The 19,094-nt window shown below is 45.5% G+C and overlaps 1 protein-coding gene across 6 annotated transcripts in view; it reads right to left on the reverse strand.

Moving 5' to 3' along the window:
- Prelid2 (PRELI domain containing 2) overlaps positions 1–18,803 on the reverse strand; it is an 82,246-nt gene extending 63,443 nt beyond the window's left edge. Inside the window, exons 1-3 of one of the 6 annotated variants that reach the window (XM_059246156.1) lie at positions 18,690–18,803; positions 16,763–16,897; positions 13,860–13,973 (exon numbers count right to left, since the gene is read on the reverse strand). Coding sequence is in view for 3 of the 6 variants with exons in the window: in XM_059246154.1 (XP_059102137.1) it covers positions 11,371–11,445 (75 nt within the window). In the remaining 3 variants the exon portion in view is untranslated. Of the gene's footprint in view, positions 1–11,370; positions 11,718–13,859; positions 13,974–16,762; positions 16,898–18,689 lie in introns of those variants that run through there. The other 5 variants (XM_059246155.1, XM_059246158.1, XM_059246154.1 and 2 more) reach the window with 5 other exon arrangements.
- Between the last annotated feature and the right edge of the window lie 291 nt (positions 18,804–19,094).

Here is a 19,094-nt window from a genome sequence, read left to right on the forward strand (position 1 = left end):
GGCAGACATGGTGCTGGAAAAGGAGCTGAGAGTTCTACAACTTGATCCACAGGCAGCAGGAAAAGACAGTGCCTGGCTTGAGCTTCTGAGACCTCAAAGCCCACCCCCAGTGACATACCTACTCCAACAAAGCCATACCTCCTAGTAGTGCCACTCCCTATGAGCCTATGGGGGTCATTTTCTTTCAAACTACCATAGATAGATAGATAGATAGATAGATAGATAGATAGATAGATAGATAGATAGATAGATAGATAGATAGACAGACAAACAGATAGTCAAATACTGTTTCAGACACTGAGGATATAGTCGTGAAATGAAAACCATGTAGCCTCTTATAAAATGCATACAATACTTGAAGAAACAAACAAAAGCAGTAAATAAATATGTCAGATCTGCTTAAGAGAAAATAGGACAGGGTGATAGAAAAGCCCGGAAGACACAGTGGAAAACACTTAAGGGTCACTCATTTTACAATCCTTGCAAACAGCTGTAGGAAAATGGAACTTCTAATAGCTGAACATGAGACCATGAACTGTTCACTCTAATAAATATCATTCGCAAAACCTAAGTTGTTTTCCTTCATGAGTTAATAGACATAAACCTCAAGTTTCCATAAAGAATGGCAAAGGAAATTAGAGGTTTGTGTGAAACAGCTGAATACATGACGTGGATGGTGCGAATTTTAACGCTTTTCAGCAATTAAAAGTGTATTGAACCAAGGCTCTCTCTACCTGGCATTACTTGAAATAATAGAATGCCATCTTGTGGTAACCTACATACCCATGCTTTAATTCTTACACACGAAATACATGAGAAGCCTGATTCTAAGGGATTAAGAGAGGAGAGGCTGCTCAGAGCTCATACTAGGAGCCCTTCCCTGCAGCCTCATGATTTCTGAACATCTATTCAAACACCACGTGACCATGGAACTGATCCAGCCAGATCCAAATATACACTGTGCCCACTCTGCGCATGTTATATAGTGGCTGCTCCACACGATCTCATTTAGTTCTCTTCCAAACAGGGAAACATACTAACGAGTATTATGACATGAACTCTTCTTGTTAAAAGTCTCATGTGTAAATCCTGCACACGAACAGAGATGGGCCTGCCCATCCCCACTCCATACCAGACACTCCTGGGAGCAACATGGTCTGTTGACCCAGTTTCTGCCAAAAAGCCCTCGTCTTTTTTGAGCCTGGTTCTGTGGCTGTGTATATACATCAGGTGCACTGTATTTTATCAGTGAGTCTGGAGATTTCTCAAGGTACATTTGGCTTTATTTTTTATCTTCTTTATGATTTTACTTCCTTCACAGAAAAAGCGGGCAGACTCCTTTCCTTTCCAAAGATATAAGTCTACCGCAACACTAACAAAGGTAAAATGCATACTTCTAAGGTTGTCACCCATCCCTTTTCATTTTCCTTTTTACATATTACAAGAGGCCAGGCCCGGCGGTGGTGGCACACGCCTTTAATCCCAGCACTTGGGAGGCAGAGCCAGGAGGATCTCTGTGAGTTCGAGGCCAGTCTGATCTACAGAGCGAGATCCAGAACAGGCACCAAAGTTACCCAGAAAAACCCTGTCTCGAGAAAAAAAAAAAAAAGAGGCCAGAAACCATTTGAATGGAGGTATCTTGAATGGGTAGATAAAGCTACTCCTAGAATCCATAGGTTATTAAATGAAAATCCCATTTCCAGGGATGGGCTACCTCCCTACACTCGGGAGCCTCCAAAATCACAAAGGTGGTTTCCACTGCTGTTGGCTGCCCACCAGAACTAGATGGTTAGACCCTGTTGATGAAGACAGCACATGCTCTGGTCTAAGGACACTGGGAAATTAAGCTAGAGGTGAGCTGGATGCTCCCTCCTGATGACTGGCCCTCACAGTGTCAGCAGTGCTGAGACAGCTGTGGGGAAACTGTCCTCAGCTCTCTTACTCAGCTTTGGACCCTGCAAAGCTGTCTTGCTGAATTGCCAGGCAAGATGTTCTTACTACTGCAACAGCAGCAAGTCCATTGTGGGGTAACCAACACCCCCCCTTTTTTTTTGTTTTTTTGTTTTTTGAGACAGGATTTCTCTGCTTAGTTTTGGTGCCTGTCCTGGATCTCGCCCTGTAGACCAGGCTGGCCTCGAACTCACAGAAATCCTCTTGCCTCTGCCTCCCGAGTGCTGGGATTACAGGCGTGCGCCACCACAGCCCCAGCAACCAACTACTTTTTAACTGGATTGGAGGCCTGCTTCATAGGAGAGAAATAGTGCTCAGTAATATAAGCCTAGTCAAAGTCCTGTGGCTGTAGAGGTCATGCGTCCAGTAGAAAAGCTACTGCTGTTGTTTGCTAAATGGATATGCTGTGTTCATTAAATTGGCTTCTAAATAACTATGTTTATCATTCCCATAGGTGAATATTGTTGTCACCTCTGGGTGCAGACCCTTCTTTTTGTAGTAAGTAGTGGTTACTGAGGAGATATAACTGCTGGTCAAAGTACTAAGAGGAAGTGACTGTTGAATGCTCAGCCCTAAACAGACATCTGTATCACCTCCTTCAAGGCTCAGGGAACACTGTGAAAGAGGAGAAAGTAGGAGCAGGAGAGGGGGTGGAATGTTGTAGAACAAGGTCTCCAAAGTAGAGCACAGCCATTGCACTCTTAAATTCATAGCAGCGGCATAAGATTGGGTCTATAGCCATCGTTCCATGAAGAGGGGACACTTACAATGGCTCACCCTTCCCTCTCTGAAGGTCTATAGACAGTTAATGGTTGCTGCTGTGGGAGAGGGGGCGTTCTTTTCAGTGGTGTAGCTACAGGTCAGATATCCATACTCCTGTAGATAGGCCCTATCCATGCTCCTGTAAGCACCCAAATGAAACTCAGTAGCCACCCACCCATCTCTCTGTCTCTACCTCTCTCTTTCTCTTTCTCTCTCTCATACAACACACACACACAAGCACACACCATGAAAGGGGGGGAACAAGTTGGGAAGAGGAAGGGTATCAGCTGCTGTTGGAGGGAAACAACAGAGGGTAATGAGTTTCAATACGATAAAAATACATTACATATGCACAAAAACATCATAATGCAACCCATCATTACATATAACTCATACATGCTAATAAAAAGTTGTTTAAGTGCCGGGCGGTGGTGGCGCACGCCTTTAATCCCAGCACTCGGGAGGCAGAGCCAGGCGGATCTCTGTGAGTTTGAGGCCAGCCTGGGCTACCAAGTGAGTTCCAGGAGAGGCACAAAGCTACACAGAGAAACCATGTCTTGAAAAACCAAAAAAAAAAAAAAAAAAAAAAAAAAAAAAAAAGTTGTTTAAAAGAGAGGCCCAAAAAGCCACATGATGCCAAGTTTGGAGAAAGTACATTAAAGCAAATTCATAATTATTAAAGTGAGAGGCCAAGAAATTGAGTCCATCTATTATAGGAATAATATTTAGTGCACTTGTGGGTGGAGCTTTATGAGGCTATAGCCTCTACTTTTGTTTGCTAAGGGAAAGTTCATCATTCAGGAAGTATTCTCTTAAGAGCAGGAAGTTATTAAAGTATCAGCTCTCTGAAAAGTTCAGAAGTCAATACCTGCCTTTTGAAACACAGTCCTCCTCACCATAGTCAGTATCTTCATAGGAATCACTGTGAAGCTGCTTTTGAATAGGGTTATCAGAGAAAGCACCAAGAATGAAGACCTGTAGAATGCCTGGCCCATTGGCACACACCATGGTCTGCTTGATCCACTATAAGTGGATCTGCTACCCACTACTTCCAAACATGTACAAAGGGTCTTGCTGTGTGTTCAGCTACACCGAGACATCACCGTACACTGCCCAACCTTTTCATGGTCTCCATAAAGTAGCTCACTCCGGAAGAAAAGCAAAGTTGGCTTGTTACCAAGATCAACGAGTCATCGGTTAATCAACACTGCCTTGATCTGCCTGGTATGGAAACTCATGCCTGTGGATTGCAGTACTAGGGAGGCTGGGGGAGAGTACCAAGTGCCCAAAGCCAGCCTGGGCTACAGAGGAAGACGTAATTTTAGCAAATGCACTTTGCCCCACGTTATATGTCTATATATACCCCTGAGGAAGCTTGGTACAATAATCAATATGTTCCTCTCTGCTCCCCCTGACAGGAAGCACTTTCAGGACAAGGTCATGTTTTATTTATTGTCAAAGGGTGCACAGACTTACCATGAATAGCAATTAATAGGCACATAATGAATATGTAACTATTAGCACTTTGATAGATAAAAAAATCTTCTTTCACACACTAAGCCACAGCCTTCCCAGGATGAGTTACTAAGCACGCTTTAAAATTTAAATTGCACTTAAAAAATAATTTATCATGCAGATGTGCACCATTATTCATGCTCACCTTCTCCCTTATTGTTCTAAGTTGGTAAAGATTTCTGCAGACTGCTTCCCCCCAGCTTTCCAGGTTCACATTCCTGAACAAATATAAAGATCTCCAGAATTTAGCAAGCGCTTTGGAAGCACTTACCAAGCCCCAGCATTAAGCTAGGTGCTTACATGGAAGTGCATGCATTAATTAATAGCCCCCAGCAACCTTAGAAGATGGCTATTAACCTTATTCTGTAGACGGGGAAACTGAGGCACGGAAACATGAAATGACCTGTCCACACCCCCACCACCGTCGGCACTACAACCTGACTTGAGAGCCATGCTCCTCACCCCCACCTTCTCCTTCATGCCGCACCTCAGCCTGCAGGAGAGCCTAGGAATGGAAGACCAAAGGTGCCACCCAGCACAGGGCATCAAGATCATCTCCAGGCTCTGCTTGACACTGAGGCCTAACATCAGACCAAACCGCTGGTTTGGGGGAATGCAGATCCTCCTAAATTCTTCTGGAGCTCCATGGGGAAAGATGTGCCGCCCACGTAAGTGTCAGACTGGCAAGGGAGTGAAGATGGGATCAGAAGGAAACATTATTAATTACCCAATCAGTTTTCTACTCTAAATGGAAATAGCCATTCATAAATCCCCTTTATGAGCTTAGGGGTAAACACTGATCCATTCCAGGCAACGTGCCGCTGGAATAAATAAAGCCTTAGGTCACGGATGGAAGTGAAATTTATTTCACTCTATTTTCTTACAGTATCCCAGGAATGTTTCTGGACCCTGTGTTGACTTTCATCTGTCGGGGTTTTGGTTTGTTTCCTTTTGTGAAACGGACAGTGGGTGTTTCACTGTGTTGCCCAGGCTGAACTCGGCCTTCTGAGCTCAAGCAATCCTCCTGCCTCAACTTCCCAAGTACTGACTTCAGTGGAAAACTGTATACTGTGAACCACAGGAGGGTGAGCTTTCTTCATGGATCAGAGCGTGTTGAATGTTTCCTGTGTTCTAGAACCTCTCTGGGGGCTTGGAATACAACAGAAACAGCTGGTACAAATCTCCATGGAGTTTACCCACATTCTCAAGGAGCAAAGCCAACCTCAACAAGTCTGCAGTGAGAAACCTCAGGCTCTCTGTCCTCATTTGCACAGACATGAAAATCCACTCATCACCACAGCTCATTTGCATCTTTAGGAATGACTTTAAACCAGGCGGTGGTGGCGCACGCCTTTAATCCCAGCACTCGGGAGGCAGAGCCAGGGGGATCTCTGTGAGTTCAAGGCCAGTTTGGTCTACAAAGCGGAATCTAGGACGAGGCACCAAAACTACACAGAGAAACCCTGTCTTGAAAAGCAAAAAAAAATTAAAAATTAAAAAAAGAATGACTTTAAATTCCAGGTGTGTGACATGTAAGAAAATCCCTTAGCTCCCAGCACATGAGAGACAGGTCAATCAAAAAAGCCTGCACGAGCCTCCACGAAGAAGCATCTTCTATGCCACACATTTGTCTACACAACCTTCTATTCAAACAGAAGGAAAACACTAAATGATGAGTGCTGGAAAGGTAAGAATTGGACAATTAGGAGGTGGTGATGCAGGCCTTTAAGGCGGGTCTCTGAGTTCAAGGCCAACCTGGTCTACAGAGCGAGTTCCAGGACAGCCAGGGCTACACAGAGAAACCCTGTCTCAGGGAAAAAAAAAAAAAAAAAAAAAAAAAGGAAACCAGAGAACCCAATGACACCGTGAATGAAGTCGTCACAGAAAGCACAGCATAGCATCTGAAGGAGCCATGCTGGGTCTCCTAGCACTCTTCCAAGAAGAGGCTGAGGACACTGTACTCCACAAGCATTATATCCTTTGTTTTCTAGGTACCACTCATCTTTGAAAGCATGCGGCTAATGTTTTGCCCGAAGCAGCCGACAGACAGGTGTAAGGAGATCAGATAATCTTCGGGTTTTAAATATAGTAGTGAATTAGAACTTGGAAGGCGAATCTGGACATACCAAAAGCCACAGATCAGTAGATTCTATTTAAAACACAATGTCCTCAGTTCTAAAGCAGCTTCGCCCACCATTGTGCAAAATCAGATTAAATGTCCCCAGAGCTTCTCACGTGACTGTCCCTTCTGCCTATGGCTTTGCTTAAAAAAAAAAAAAATCAATTACTTTTTTTTCCAAAAAAATCAGCAGCACAAAGACTAAAAAAAAAAAAGTAAAATCCTATTTTGCCCAAAATATAACTCTCTCCACCCAAGGCTTTAGAATAAAAGCACATACCTGTCAAACTGCTACATTTTTGATCCTCACAACCAGCCTAGAAGGTGGTAGCATCACCATGAGAAGAGGAGGCCGTGTATATGGCTGAGCATTGCATAGGGGCTCCCAATTAGGTGAGTCAGTGGACCACATCCACCCTGAAGAAGTCATTCCTTTTTCAGAAAATACATGTTTTTTTAATTCTTTGAGACCTTCACACAGTGTACTTTGATCATATTCACCCTTGACTCCTCCCCTTAACTTCTCCTCCCAGACCTACTCCCATCCTCCTACCCACCCCAAGTTCATGTCCTTTTACTATTATTACTATATACTATCCCATCGACTCTAAGTTATACCGTCCATATAGTTCTAGGTGTGGGGGCATCTACTGAAGTGTAGACTTACCAGGAGCTACACCCTTGAGGAAACTAACTCTTCCTCCCTGAGAAGCCATAAACTGCCCATAGGCAATCAGTTAGGGAGGCTCATGAACCCCTTTCCACTCCATACCAGAATGCTGAGTGTCTAACAGCTCTTTGACCTCATTTAGGGAAGTGTTTTTCTGAAGTAGGTGGTGGCTAACACAGAAACTCACAGCTAGTCAAACTGAAGAGCATAAGGGACTGTGGAGTGCACATCAACACACACACACACACACACACACACACACACACACACACACACACACACCAAGGCTCAGAGAGACCATTCAAAGAGGGGGTGGAAAGACTGTAAGACCCAGAGGTTGGGAGGACCAGAAATGTCTTCTGGACATAACAGGAAGTTCCACTCATAGTTCACAGTAGCTAGGGCTGCCTACACAAATCCCTTTCGTTGATATTTTGGTTTAATTTATGTGGTTTGGGTTTTTCTAGGACAGGGTCCTGCTAGGTAGCCCAGTGGCCACAAGTGTGTGATGACCATCCTGCCTCAGACTCACCATGGCTTGGGTTACAAGCATAAATCACCACACCTGGGTCCTTCCATAGTTCTCAAATGTGCCAAACACTTAGCTGACTTATAAGAACTGCATCAGACGCTGACTGGATGTACTTATAGAAGTGACCTCAGCCACACCACATGACACACTAAATCCAACCACATGAGCTCAGTCAACCCACAGAATCACCAGAATTAAAAGCCTGTCGCTTGGCAAGGCCACTAAGTTCTGGAGTGATTTGTTGCAGAGAAATGGTTAACAATGGCTGTGTCCCATCATCACACATCTAAGGTAAGCTTCATGTTAGATACAGGGGTCCACCCAGAAGAGCGGACCCTGAGAGGTAAATGAGCCAAAGGGCACCACACCCAGCAGAGCTGGGCCTTCAGCCGCTGCCCTCCCCACATCATCTCCTGAGTGGCCACTGTGTCAGGGCTGGAAGGACAGGCTGCTGATGAGACATGGGCTTCGGATTCCGATGGGCTGAGATCCTGGCTCTGCTACCTGCTGGCTGAGGGAGCTTGAACAGTTACTTAGACTTTTCTGAGCCGCAGTTTCCCTACGATGTGAATGAGTCAGTCATGATGACTTCTTAGGCTGCTTGGAGGAATAGAGATGACACTATTATTCAGAGCATATACCCATACACATATATACACACACACATATACATATATACATACATAGACACATACATACATACATGCATGTGTGTGCATAGACATACACATAGAGTGAAAGAGAGAGAAAGAGACAGAGGGAGGGAGGGAGGGGGAGAGGGAGGAAGGAGGGAAGGAGAGAGAGAGGGAGGGAGGGAGGAATCACTTGCCAAGAAAACTCCTATCCATGTTTCAGCAAACCTTTTATAGCTGTCACTTTTCTGAGAAAGCCTACCTAAAGGGCTCCATGTGGGACTGCTGCAGGCCTCCCCACCACCCTGTATGCTCCTGGTGTGAAGTATGCATCACCCACTGAAATTACGCTAACCTTGTCGTCGTCGTCATTAAATGTTGGTCTCACTCTCTGAAACCCATCACCTTTACCTAAAACCAGCATGTGGGTGCACACTACAAAGAAGAGTGTGTGCAGTGTGGTATGCATGGTTTTGTGGAGGGAGATCTGCTCCAGGAAAGTTGAAAGGGGGAGGACATGCCCAGAAGTCATCTCTGACCTTCTAGATGGTCAGTGAAGCCTAGACCAAGTATCCCTCTATTCTGAGAAGGCAGAGGTCTCCCTTCGTGATGACAATCCCTCCCCAAGGGGCAGTTACAGTCTGCATCTTGACTGCTCCCCACAGGCTGTGTGTTAATGGTTAGGCCCCAGGGCAGCCCTATTGGTGGGGGGTGGACTCTGGAAGAAGTAGAGAATTGTGGGAAGAGGCCCTAATGCAGTGAGTACCTGTCCTTGAGTTGGATTATGGGACTCCAGCCCATCCATCCTTTTGCACTTCGCTCCCTGGCTCAGACCCAAGCAGATTTGCTCCACCATGGGCTCCCACCAAGAGATGTTGCCCCTCCACAGGCCCAGAATGGCAGGGCAACTGGGGTGGTGATTTTTTGTCAACTTAACACAAAGTAGCATCACCTGGAAAGATGGAGCTTCAATTCAGGAATTTCATCTTTCAGACTGGCCTATGGGCATATCTGAGGGACAGTTCCTTGACTAATGATTGATGTGGGAGAGCTCAGCCCACTCTGGATGGTGCCATCCCTGGGCAGGCTGAGCAAGGCGTGGAGAATAAGCCAGTGATGTCCCCCCATGCCCTGTGCTTCAGTTCCTGCCTCTGGGTCCCTGAATTGAGATTCTGCTTTGGCTTTCTTCAGTGATGGACTGTGACCAGGGAGCGGTAAGACGAATGTTTTTTAGTCAGTGTTTTATCACAGCAACAGAGGAGCAAACTAGGACAGAAACTGGTACAGAACAGTGGGATTTTGCTATGATGCACCTGACCATGTTGTTTTGGGAGGAGAATTGTGGAAGGATTTTGGAGCTTGGGGCTGGAAAAGGTGGAGTGTTCAAAGCTCCATGAGCTGTTACAGGAGACCGGAAGAAAGGTAGCTGAGCGAGCCAGGGAAAGTAAGCCAGTAAGCAGCATTCCTCCATGGTCTCTGCTTCCGTTTCTGCCTTGTGCTCCTGCCTGGACTTCATGCAACGATGAAATGCAGCCTATAAGATGAAATAAACCCTTTCCTCCCCAAGCTGCCTTTAGCCAATGTTTTATTACAACAGAAATCCAACTAGAACACATCATTAGGGACCGGAGCCTTCCTAACAGTGAACCAGTACAGACATTTTCTCCTTGAGAGTTCATTATCCCCAGTAATTATTTCATCACGGTGGAAAAGTGACCGACATAAAAAGCACTAGGTAGCCACACTCCAAACTGCCAGTCTGAACGAAGCATGGGGAGTCAACTGTTTCTTTTATGTGCCTAGAAGCCTGGCCTAAGACAAAGTCTACACCAGATTCACTCACTCATTCATTTCTTCATTGATTTCTTCAGACTTTTGTTGAGGACCTGGCAGGTACAAGGCACTTTCTAGCTCCCAAAGTTCAATGAGCTATTCCACAAAAAAAAGAAAGGGAGGGGGGGTCTCCATAGCAACACTGTAGGAGTACTCTACTTAACCCTCACTAACTTGGGTCCCCAGCTGTGTCTCCCTCATTAATAGAGGCCTCTCCTGTAATGGAAGCTCTAACCATTTTCCCAGCACTCCCTGGGTCTAACTAACTTCAGGCTATACAGATCCCATGCTACATGCCCGAGGGCAGCTGCAATCATGCCAAGTCTTGGTCAACACTGTGAAAGCGAAAGGGACTTTGAAGATGTATGGGTACAACCTCTCATCTTACAGACACTAGATCTTGGAGAGAAGATCTCTGACCAGGGTCACCCAGAGACCTAACTGAACCAGAAACAGATTAGTCCAGGGTCCCACCACACAGGCCTAGGTGACAACCAGTTCTCAAGGATGTTTTTCACTTTACTGTTAGCCTGAGGCATAGTCCTAAGAGGAGTCCTCATCATGAGGACCATAGAATCCAAAACTGCAATATTATAATACTGCAGCAGTATTTCAAAGACTTATAACCATCGATCCTTTGATAAACACTCTTTAAGAATTAATTATCTTGGCCGGGAGGTGGTGGCGCACGCCTTTAATCCCAGCACTCGGGAGGCAGAGCCAGGCAGATCTCTGTGAGTTCAAGGACAGCCTGGTCTACAGAGTTCCAGGACAGCCAAAGCTACACAGAAAAACCCTGTCTAGAAAAACAAAAACAAACAAACAAAAAAAGAATTAATTATCTCACTCGAATCCACACGACAACACTAGGAGTGTGCACTGTTTTTCTCACACTACGGATTAGCAAACGAGAGTCCAGAGAGAGTGAGCCTGCAGGGAGTCCCACAGCTACTTAGTAAAAGAGAAAGTCTTGGAACACTAGAGTAATGCTGAGTTACCAAGATCACAGCTTAAAGGGCATGCGTAAGGAGTGGGTGATGACTGGAAGGCCGGACTAGACCGTCCACCCAGGGAGGCCACCCAGAGCCCACCCTCTCTGCCTGAAGCGGGCAGGATGTGGACGTGATGCCCGGCACAGCACCCTCCGGTCCCGAGAGCAGCCTTCGAGGAACTCCGCCTCCACCCTCCCCTGTGCATCCCAAAGAAGCACGCGCCCTGGAGAGGGACCTGGAGAGTGGGTTTGGATCCCTGTCACCGCGCGGCAAGGAGTAGGGGGGAAGACGGGGGGGGGGGGGGGGGGAGGCGCAGTTCAGGCTCTCGGCAGCGGACGCACCGCCCAGGTCGGAGGGACTGGTACCTTTCGGAGGAAGCAGGCGACCACCTGCTCGAAGGGGTACTGGAACACCTGGTGAACGTCCACGGTGACCCCCATGTCGCGCGCACCCTCCTCCAAGCGCCTCGCCGAGCTCTGGCCACACCCCGTAGCCGAAGGGGCGTGCACTTTCTCTCCCCTTTTCAAACTTCTCAAACTTTATTGTCCCCCTCGGAGACAAGGCTACAGGTCACACCCACGTTCCCTTTCACTTGTGCCTTATAAAGATATCATCGGAGACGCCCCAGACCCCAGCGACCGGGAAGCCAGGCTCAGTCCACGTCCCCACCCTGGCCACGCCCGCCCTGCCTCTGAGCCACCCGGTTATACCCTGCAACCCTGCTCTTTGCAGCCAGAATTTTAAGCCATCATTGCCGGAGGTCACAGTTTTATCCTTTGTTGACAGAACCAAATAGAAACAAGGTGTAATAAATTGGAGAGCCTCCGCCCTGAAACCGTGGGTGTGTGTGGTGTGACAGCCCTGCTCAGATAAGTCCAGCGACACAAAGGCCAGCGGCGGCACGCTTCACTAATCTGGACGGCTGCCTGAGGGGTAGGGCTGGGCCTCTGGCGAGGAGGAAACTGCCTTTCTCCCAGAACCATCTAGGAAATAGAGTTGACCTATGTATCCAGCTCTAGGAAGTTCATTGGCTAAGGTTAAGTAAGCACCAACCAGCAAAAGCACCAGCCAGCAAGAAAAGGGATACAGAAGAAATGTTTTCTTCCCTCCAAAGAGCAGTTGTTACTAGAAGCCAATGTTACGTTTATTCACTAAGTTATTCACCTGTTTCTGCACACGGGTTGTGTAGAGCTGTAGACTGTAGACTCAGCAGCGAGTTCAAACCGTCCCTGCTGCTGGGTAAAATGAATGAGGCGTGGGCTGACACCCACTCAATAATGTAGGCAAATAAAGTCCCAGGGCCTAAGACATGTTGGTGCTAGGTTGAACAGGAACATTCCCTAAGGTGTTGACATCCACGTTTGCGTGGTCTATTCGGGGTCACTCTGGGAGACAAACCCTGTTATCTGAACCCAAAACTATCTACCTCAAGGGGCCTTGGTTTTTCTTCCATCCCCCCATTTCTTGCTATTTGTGTGTGTGTGTGTGTGTGTGTGTGTGTGTGTGTGTGTGTGTGTTTTGTTGGGTTTTTCTCCCCACCCCAGGTTTTTTTTTTTTTTTAAGAGAGAGGGGTCTCATATAACCTTGCTATGTTAGTAGATTACCATGAATTCCTGGTTCTCCTGCCTCCACCTCCACAGGCTATGCTTACAGATATATACCAGCATACTCAACTTTTTATGTGGTGCTGGGGATGGGCTCAGGGCAAGTACTCTTCCAACTATGTTATATGCCTTCAGGCCCTCCAAGCAGTGTGTCAGGCCAATGCTCTATCTACAAACAAAATATCTCCAATCTATGTGCTCTCTTGTCTCCCTTCATCTCAGACCACCATTGCCTCCTTTCCCTACCCGGTTCCCAGGCCATAACCTGGATGTCCTCCTCATAAATAGGAAACATTTCACCTCTGTCCTTGTGAATGAATTCTTATCAGTTATTTTAGAATTCTCCTCACTTACTTTAGGGACAATCTGCCCCCTTGGCTTCCAAATCCAGGCTGGACAGACAAATACTTAACAAGTCACCCTCCCTTATAAGGCAAATAAGTCCTTTCCTCTCTAAGTTGCCAATTCTTGTGATGAGAATACTACTGTGTTTAAAGCTAATCTCACTATGTATGAAGTTGGGGATAGAGCACAGGACTGGCAGAATATCTCCACCATCCACATAGGGTTAGTAAAAGATAATATCAATATACATAATGAGCAAAGGGACATCGTTAAGAAGTGATGCCTCCCTCTGCCTAAGCAAGACAACTGTGTAGCTTGATCTTCTTAAGGAGCCCCCTGGCAGTAGGATCAGGATCCATCCCTGGTGCATGAACTGGCTTTTTTGGAGCCCACTACCTATGGTGATACACCTTGCACAGCCTTAATGCAGGGGGAGGGGCTTGGACTTCCCTCAGCTGAATGTATCAGCCTCTGCTGACTCCCCATGAGAGGCCTTACCTTGTGGGAAGAGGGGATGGGGGAGTGTTGGGGGGGAAGGCTGGGGGACAGGAGGAGGGAAAAGCGGGGGATCTGTGGTTGGTGTGTAAAATGAAAAAAAAAAAGTGATGCCTCTTGAATATTTACTACCCTTTAGAATATAATTTCTTAGCCAGGCATTAGTGGTGTATACATTTAATCCTAACACACAAGAGGCAGAGCCAGATAGATCTCTGAGTTCAAGACCAGCCTGGTCTACTGAGTGAGTTTCAGGAAAGTCAGAGTTACAAAGAGAAACCCTGTCTCAAACACAAACATATATATATATACATATATATATAATTTTTTAATTATAACTGCAAAATAATTGATATTTAGTAATAGCTATGATTGCAGCCAGCCCCCAACGCATCACTAAAGTCTCCTACCTTCTTTCCTACTTGAGGGCATCCCTCTAGCAAGGGTCCTTTCCTGTATCATCAGCATCCACACCTACAAGATCATTACAAGCAGCACACAAAAACACTATGATTTCTTCCACCCTAAAACAAAACAAGAAAGCACCGTTAACTCCCTTTATCCCTCCAGACAGCTCCACCCCAATTTTACTCCTTGAGAGAGAGGCCTGTAATGTCCTGAGCCATTCTCATAGCTTTGTCCTCCACCATTCCACTCAAACTACACTTGTCAAATTCCCAGTGACAAAATTGCTAAGTTCCATAATTAATTCTCTGTGGTCAATGTTTTAATTCAAAATAATTCCTTTGTACTCCAGTTGAATATCTTGCATAACAGGGATGTGATAATTATTTTTTTTAATTTTTAGTTGTATATATATTATTATGAATAGTATTGTATTACATAAGGTCATTTTCATACAAGTATGTATCATACATTGAGCAGACTCTCCATATCCCCTGACCTCCCCGACTCTCTTTTATTCTCCTAGCTGTTTCATTTCTACTTTCTTTTTTGTTTGTTTCATTGTTCGCTTGCTTGCTTGTTTTCAAGACAGGGCTTCTCTGTGTAGCCCTGGCTGTCCTGGAACTCATTTTATAGACCAGGCAGGCCTCAAACTCAGAGATCCACCTGCCTCTGCCTCCAGAGTGCTGGGATTAAAGACGTGTGCCACCACCACCCAGCTATTTATACTTTCTTTGTTGCTGATGATTTTTTTTATTTGACAGTTTCATGCAAGTATATATTTTGGTCGTTTCACCACCCATGACTCTGTCTTTTCCCTTCCACTGCCACAGATTTCCTCCCTTTTCTCACTTTCAACTGTTCTGTTTTGTAGAGTGTGTGTGTGTGTGTGTGTGTGTGTGTGAGAGAGAGAGAGAGAGAGAGAGAGAAAGAGAGAGAGAGAGAGAGAGAGAGAGAGAGAGAGAGAGAGAGAGAGAGAGAGACTAAATCTAATTAGGGTTACTGGCATGGCCTTGGGTTGGTATTGTTAACTGGAGCATGGACAACCCACCAGCAGCCACACCATTGAAAAAATTGACTACCCTGACCCCCAGAAACCATTAATTGCCAATATCTCCTCTTGGAGGAGGAGGGACTCACCTCTATCATTCCTCTATCCATAATTGAACGTCAACAAGCCCAGTCTTGAATAGGTCTTGTGCAGATAGCTAAAGCTTATTTTAATTTGTGAGTGCATTAGCCATGCTGTGTCCAGAAAACCATTTCACCAAACTCTTCACTAATTTTCTGGTTCCTATATTCTTTCTTCCATCTCTTCCTGAACTTTGGAGGGGGTGATAATCTAGACATATAATGTCTAGAGTAAGTCTGAGCACTCAAGATTTACTTATTCTCAACACTCTGACCAGTTATGAGTCTCTGTGGGGTCACCCACTGCAAACAAAAGCTTCTCTGACCAAAGCTGAAAGCAGCATTAATCTATGATTATAAACAAATATTTAGGAGGCAGTGTGACACCAGGTTCATTTAGCAAAACAACAGCAGTAACTTCCTCACTGGGGCCCATGACTTCCCCAGCCATTGCTTTTGACCAGGTTTACAGTAGCAGGAATGAATTCCCTCCTGTGAAGCAGGCCTCTATTATAATCAGAAAGCCGTTGGTTATCCCCATAATAGTCGTGCCATTATTGCACCAGTGGGCACATCTTGCTTGACAGATGTGTCTTGTCACTCTATGGGGTGCACAGCTGGGTAAGATCATTGACTTTTCACCACCAACAGCCTACGTAACACCTCCCAACACTACAAAAGCTAGCCAGCAGAGAAGAAGCTTCCAATTTAGGTCAATCTTGATTTCTCTGTATTCTACAATCACTATACTTTCCTGTCATGTATGCATATGTTAGTTTATATGTCTATATAAAATCTAGGAACCACATAATAAAATATGTGTATCTTTCTAAGACTGGCTCAATTCACTTCTCACAGTTATCTCCTGTCGCATCCATTTTCCTACAAATAACATTACTGCATTCTTCACTATGGCTGGACAGAACTCCATCATCTACATACACCACATTTTCCTTATCCATTCCCCTGTTGATGGACACCTAGGTCAGCTGGTCTTGTTTCCTCAGACTGGAAGCTTCTGTGTCCTCATATCCGAATGGCTCTCAGCTGAGCTGTGCTGCTAGAAGCCTGAAAACTTAACCAGCCAAATGCTTCTAGTTTCTGGTCCTCACGCCTTATATACCTTTCTGCTTTCTACCACCACTCCCTGGGATTAAAGGCTGGCTTTCTGAAATTAAAGGTGTGTGTCACCATGCCTGGCCGTTTCCATTGTGGCCTTGAACTCACAGAGATCCAGAGGGATTTCTACTTCTGGAGTGCTAGGATTAAAGGTGTGAGTGCCACCATTTTCTAGCCTTTGTATCTAGTGGCTGTTCTGTGTCTGACCCCAGATAAGTTTATTAGGGTGCACAATATTTTGGGGAACACAATACCACCACAGCTCCATAACTTAACTATTGGGGAAACTGCTGCAATAGACATTGACGTGTAAATATCTTTGTGGTATATTGACTTGAAGTCTTTGGGTAAATCCCCATAGTGATTAGGTCTATTTTTAGTTGTTGAGAAACCTCCATTCTGATTTCCATTGTTGCTGGACTCACACACACACACACACACACACACACACACACACACACATACACACACAGGAACAACGGTTAATTTTTAATCCCTGAGTTACATAACTTTTCCTGAGGACACATGAACGAACATCTGTTCACTTCACGTAGGACGCCAACGAAAGACCAAATGCCAGAGTAAATAAACAGTTCCACCAAAACCAGCCCGATGAACCAATCGGTTTGCTGCAGCATGAATTACTACGAAAAGGTACCTGCATCACTAAGAAGCCCACTCATAGTTGGTGACAACTCACAGAAGCTCCATCCCTGGCACTCTTTCCACAGGTAGCAGACAGCCCCACCAAAGAGTCTTCTTTCCCTATGCAACTGCTCGCTGCCTATGCGACCTGGAGACAGATCCCGTGAGTCTGGTAACTTTCTGAGATTCTTGACTCTTATAACTTTCATTGCTTCCTGAGTCATATGACCCTCCGTCTAAAGGGGAATGTTTCATTTCAGGGAAAACAGCTACAGAAGCCCCACCTTACTAAACCTATAAGCAGCATTTCTTTGAAATGCTGAGTGATGAGTGGGCCAGGTGCCATAGCTCCTACTTGTGATCAATGTCTCTATAGGAGAACTCCAGGATATCACCAACCCTTCCTTACTGAGGGGTAAAAACATCTCCTAGCATGCCTATAATCCCAGGATTTGGGAAGTGGAAGCAGGAAGATAAAGTGTTCAAGACCAGACTGTGTGTGTGTGTGTGTGTGTGTGTGTGTGTGTGTGTGTGTGTGTGTGTGTCCAGGGAGCCTGTACAGACCCACAAAGCAGAAATCATTTGCTTGAAAAAGTATATTGTGTGGTTGTATTGTTGAGAATGATATCCCCAAAACATGGTAGGTTTGGGCATGGTGAGCAGTTTAACTGAAGGAAAGGAAAAGACCTTCGCAGTAGGCTCAGAACCTCATCTTGCCTCTTCCCAGCAGGGCAGGGAAAGGCTGTTTAGTTCCCTTGTCAGCAAAAGTTTGGAGCCACTGAAGATGAAGTGGTTACCTCTGGTCTCTGCCCTGAGCTCTCATTAACTGAACTCATATAGCAGGAAAAAATACTGATCTAGCAACACAATCAGACAGACCTTTTCCTCACACACCATTGTCTCCTATTTCAGTCTCACCCAGTATCTGAAAAAGAATCCTTTTTAATCTACTGTCTGTTCTGCAGGCACAGTGGACTTTGACCCTGGCCATGTATGTTGCTCTAGGCTCACTCAGCTCTCCTTGTCAACCATTACTGAACCTAAAATCCTTTCTGCCTTATCCATTGCTTCACTCCCTGCCCAGTGGAAGAGGAGCATATGAGTTTCTGAATCATGCTGGGATAGGGTTATTTCCAGTCCTGTGATTTTTCTCCTTTTCATGTTAGATGTGTGTGTGTGCCTTTTCTTCTTTTCATCTTCCTGGTATGAGCTCATTCTGAGAAATCTTCAAAGGATAGAAGGTAAAGTTCCCTTAGTCCTTGTCTGTTTTTGTTACCACAGAATGGGGACTTGGGTGCCCACTCTACTCTGACCACCAGTGTCTCCCAGAATGTGTCCTTAGGCAGCTGCTCACCAACCTCTGATTAACTGACTACTAAAGGCCAAAAGTGTGTCCTGAAAGGTTAAAGGACCCAGCTCGTGTTGGCACCATGTGAGGTTGATTGGCTGAATGACTGGTCTAAAAACAAATGCCACCTGCCCATTTCAAGGACATCAAAACAGTCTAAAGGTAAAAATGCATGCCAAGCTAAACAGCACAAGGCCTGTGACCATGTGGCAGAGTTACTGCCAGTCTGTACACTAGAACTCTTCATTGCTGAGTACGCCTCCCAAGGAAGAATAAAGGACTATGAAACCAGTTTGTTTCTTAACGTACTTAAAAACTTGCTGGTGTCTTAGTTACTTTTATATTGCCACGACAAAACACCACAACCAAGGCAACTTATAAAAGGAAGCATCTAATGTGGAGATTCACAGTTCCAAAGGGTTAGAGTCCATGATCATCATGGTGGGGAGCATGGTAGCAGGCAGGCAGGCATGGGGTTGAAGCAGTAGCTAAGAGCTGATATCTGATCTACAAATACCAAGTATGTGTAGAGAGATAACTGACTGGGAATGGCATGGACTTCTGACTTCAAAGCCCACCCTCAGTGAAATACCTCCTCCAATGAGGTCACACCTCCCGATCCTTTGCAAACAGCTCCACCAACTGAAGACCAAGCAGTCAAACATGTGAGCCTACAGGGCTACTCTCATCCAAGCCACCCTAGGTGGTCAACCTCATGTGTGATGTCTTTGTGACATCAAAGAGCTCACCAAGGAGCTTTTGTGAGATACCAAACTCACTTTCTCTCTCTCCTCCGTGGCTCATCTTTCCCAATTTTTAATTGAGATTTCCAGGGGGAAGGTTTAGCAATTACAGTTGGTCTTGCCCCACACATGTAAGTAAATTTCAGAGTCTGTCATGGGGGAAAGAAACAGGAGAAAGTTAGGAAGTTCCTAGTTCTTCAAAAGCTTAGAATACCTAGTCCTAGATAGCATTCAAGGTCTTCTAACTTCTTTTT

This window comes from Peromyscus eremicus, chromosome 19 (assembly GCF_949786415.1).
Source record: "Peromyscus eremicus chromosome 19, PerEre_H2_v1, whole genome shotgun sequence".
In the NCBI taxonomy this organism is placed as follows: Eukaryota; Metazoa; Chordata; class Mammalia; order Rodentia; family Cricetidae; genus Peromyscus; species Peromyscus eremicus.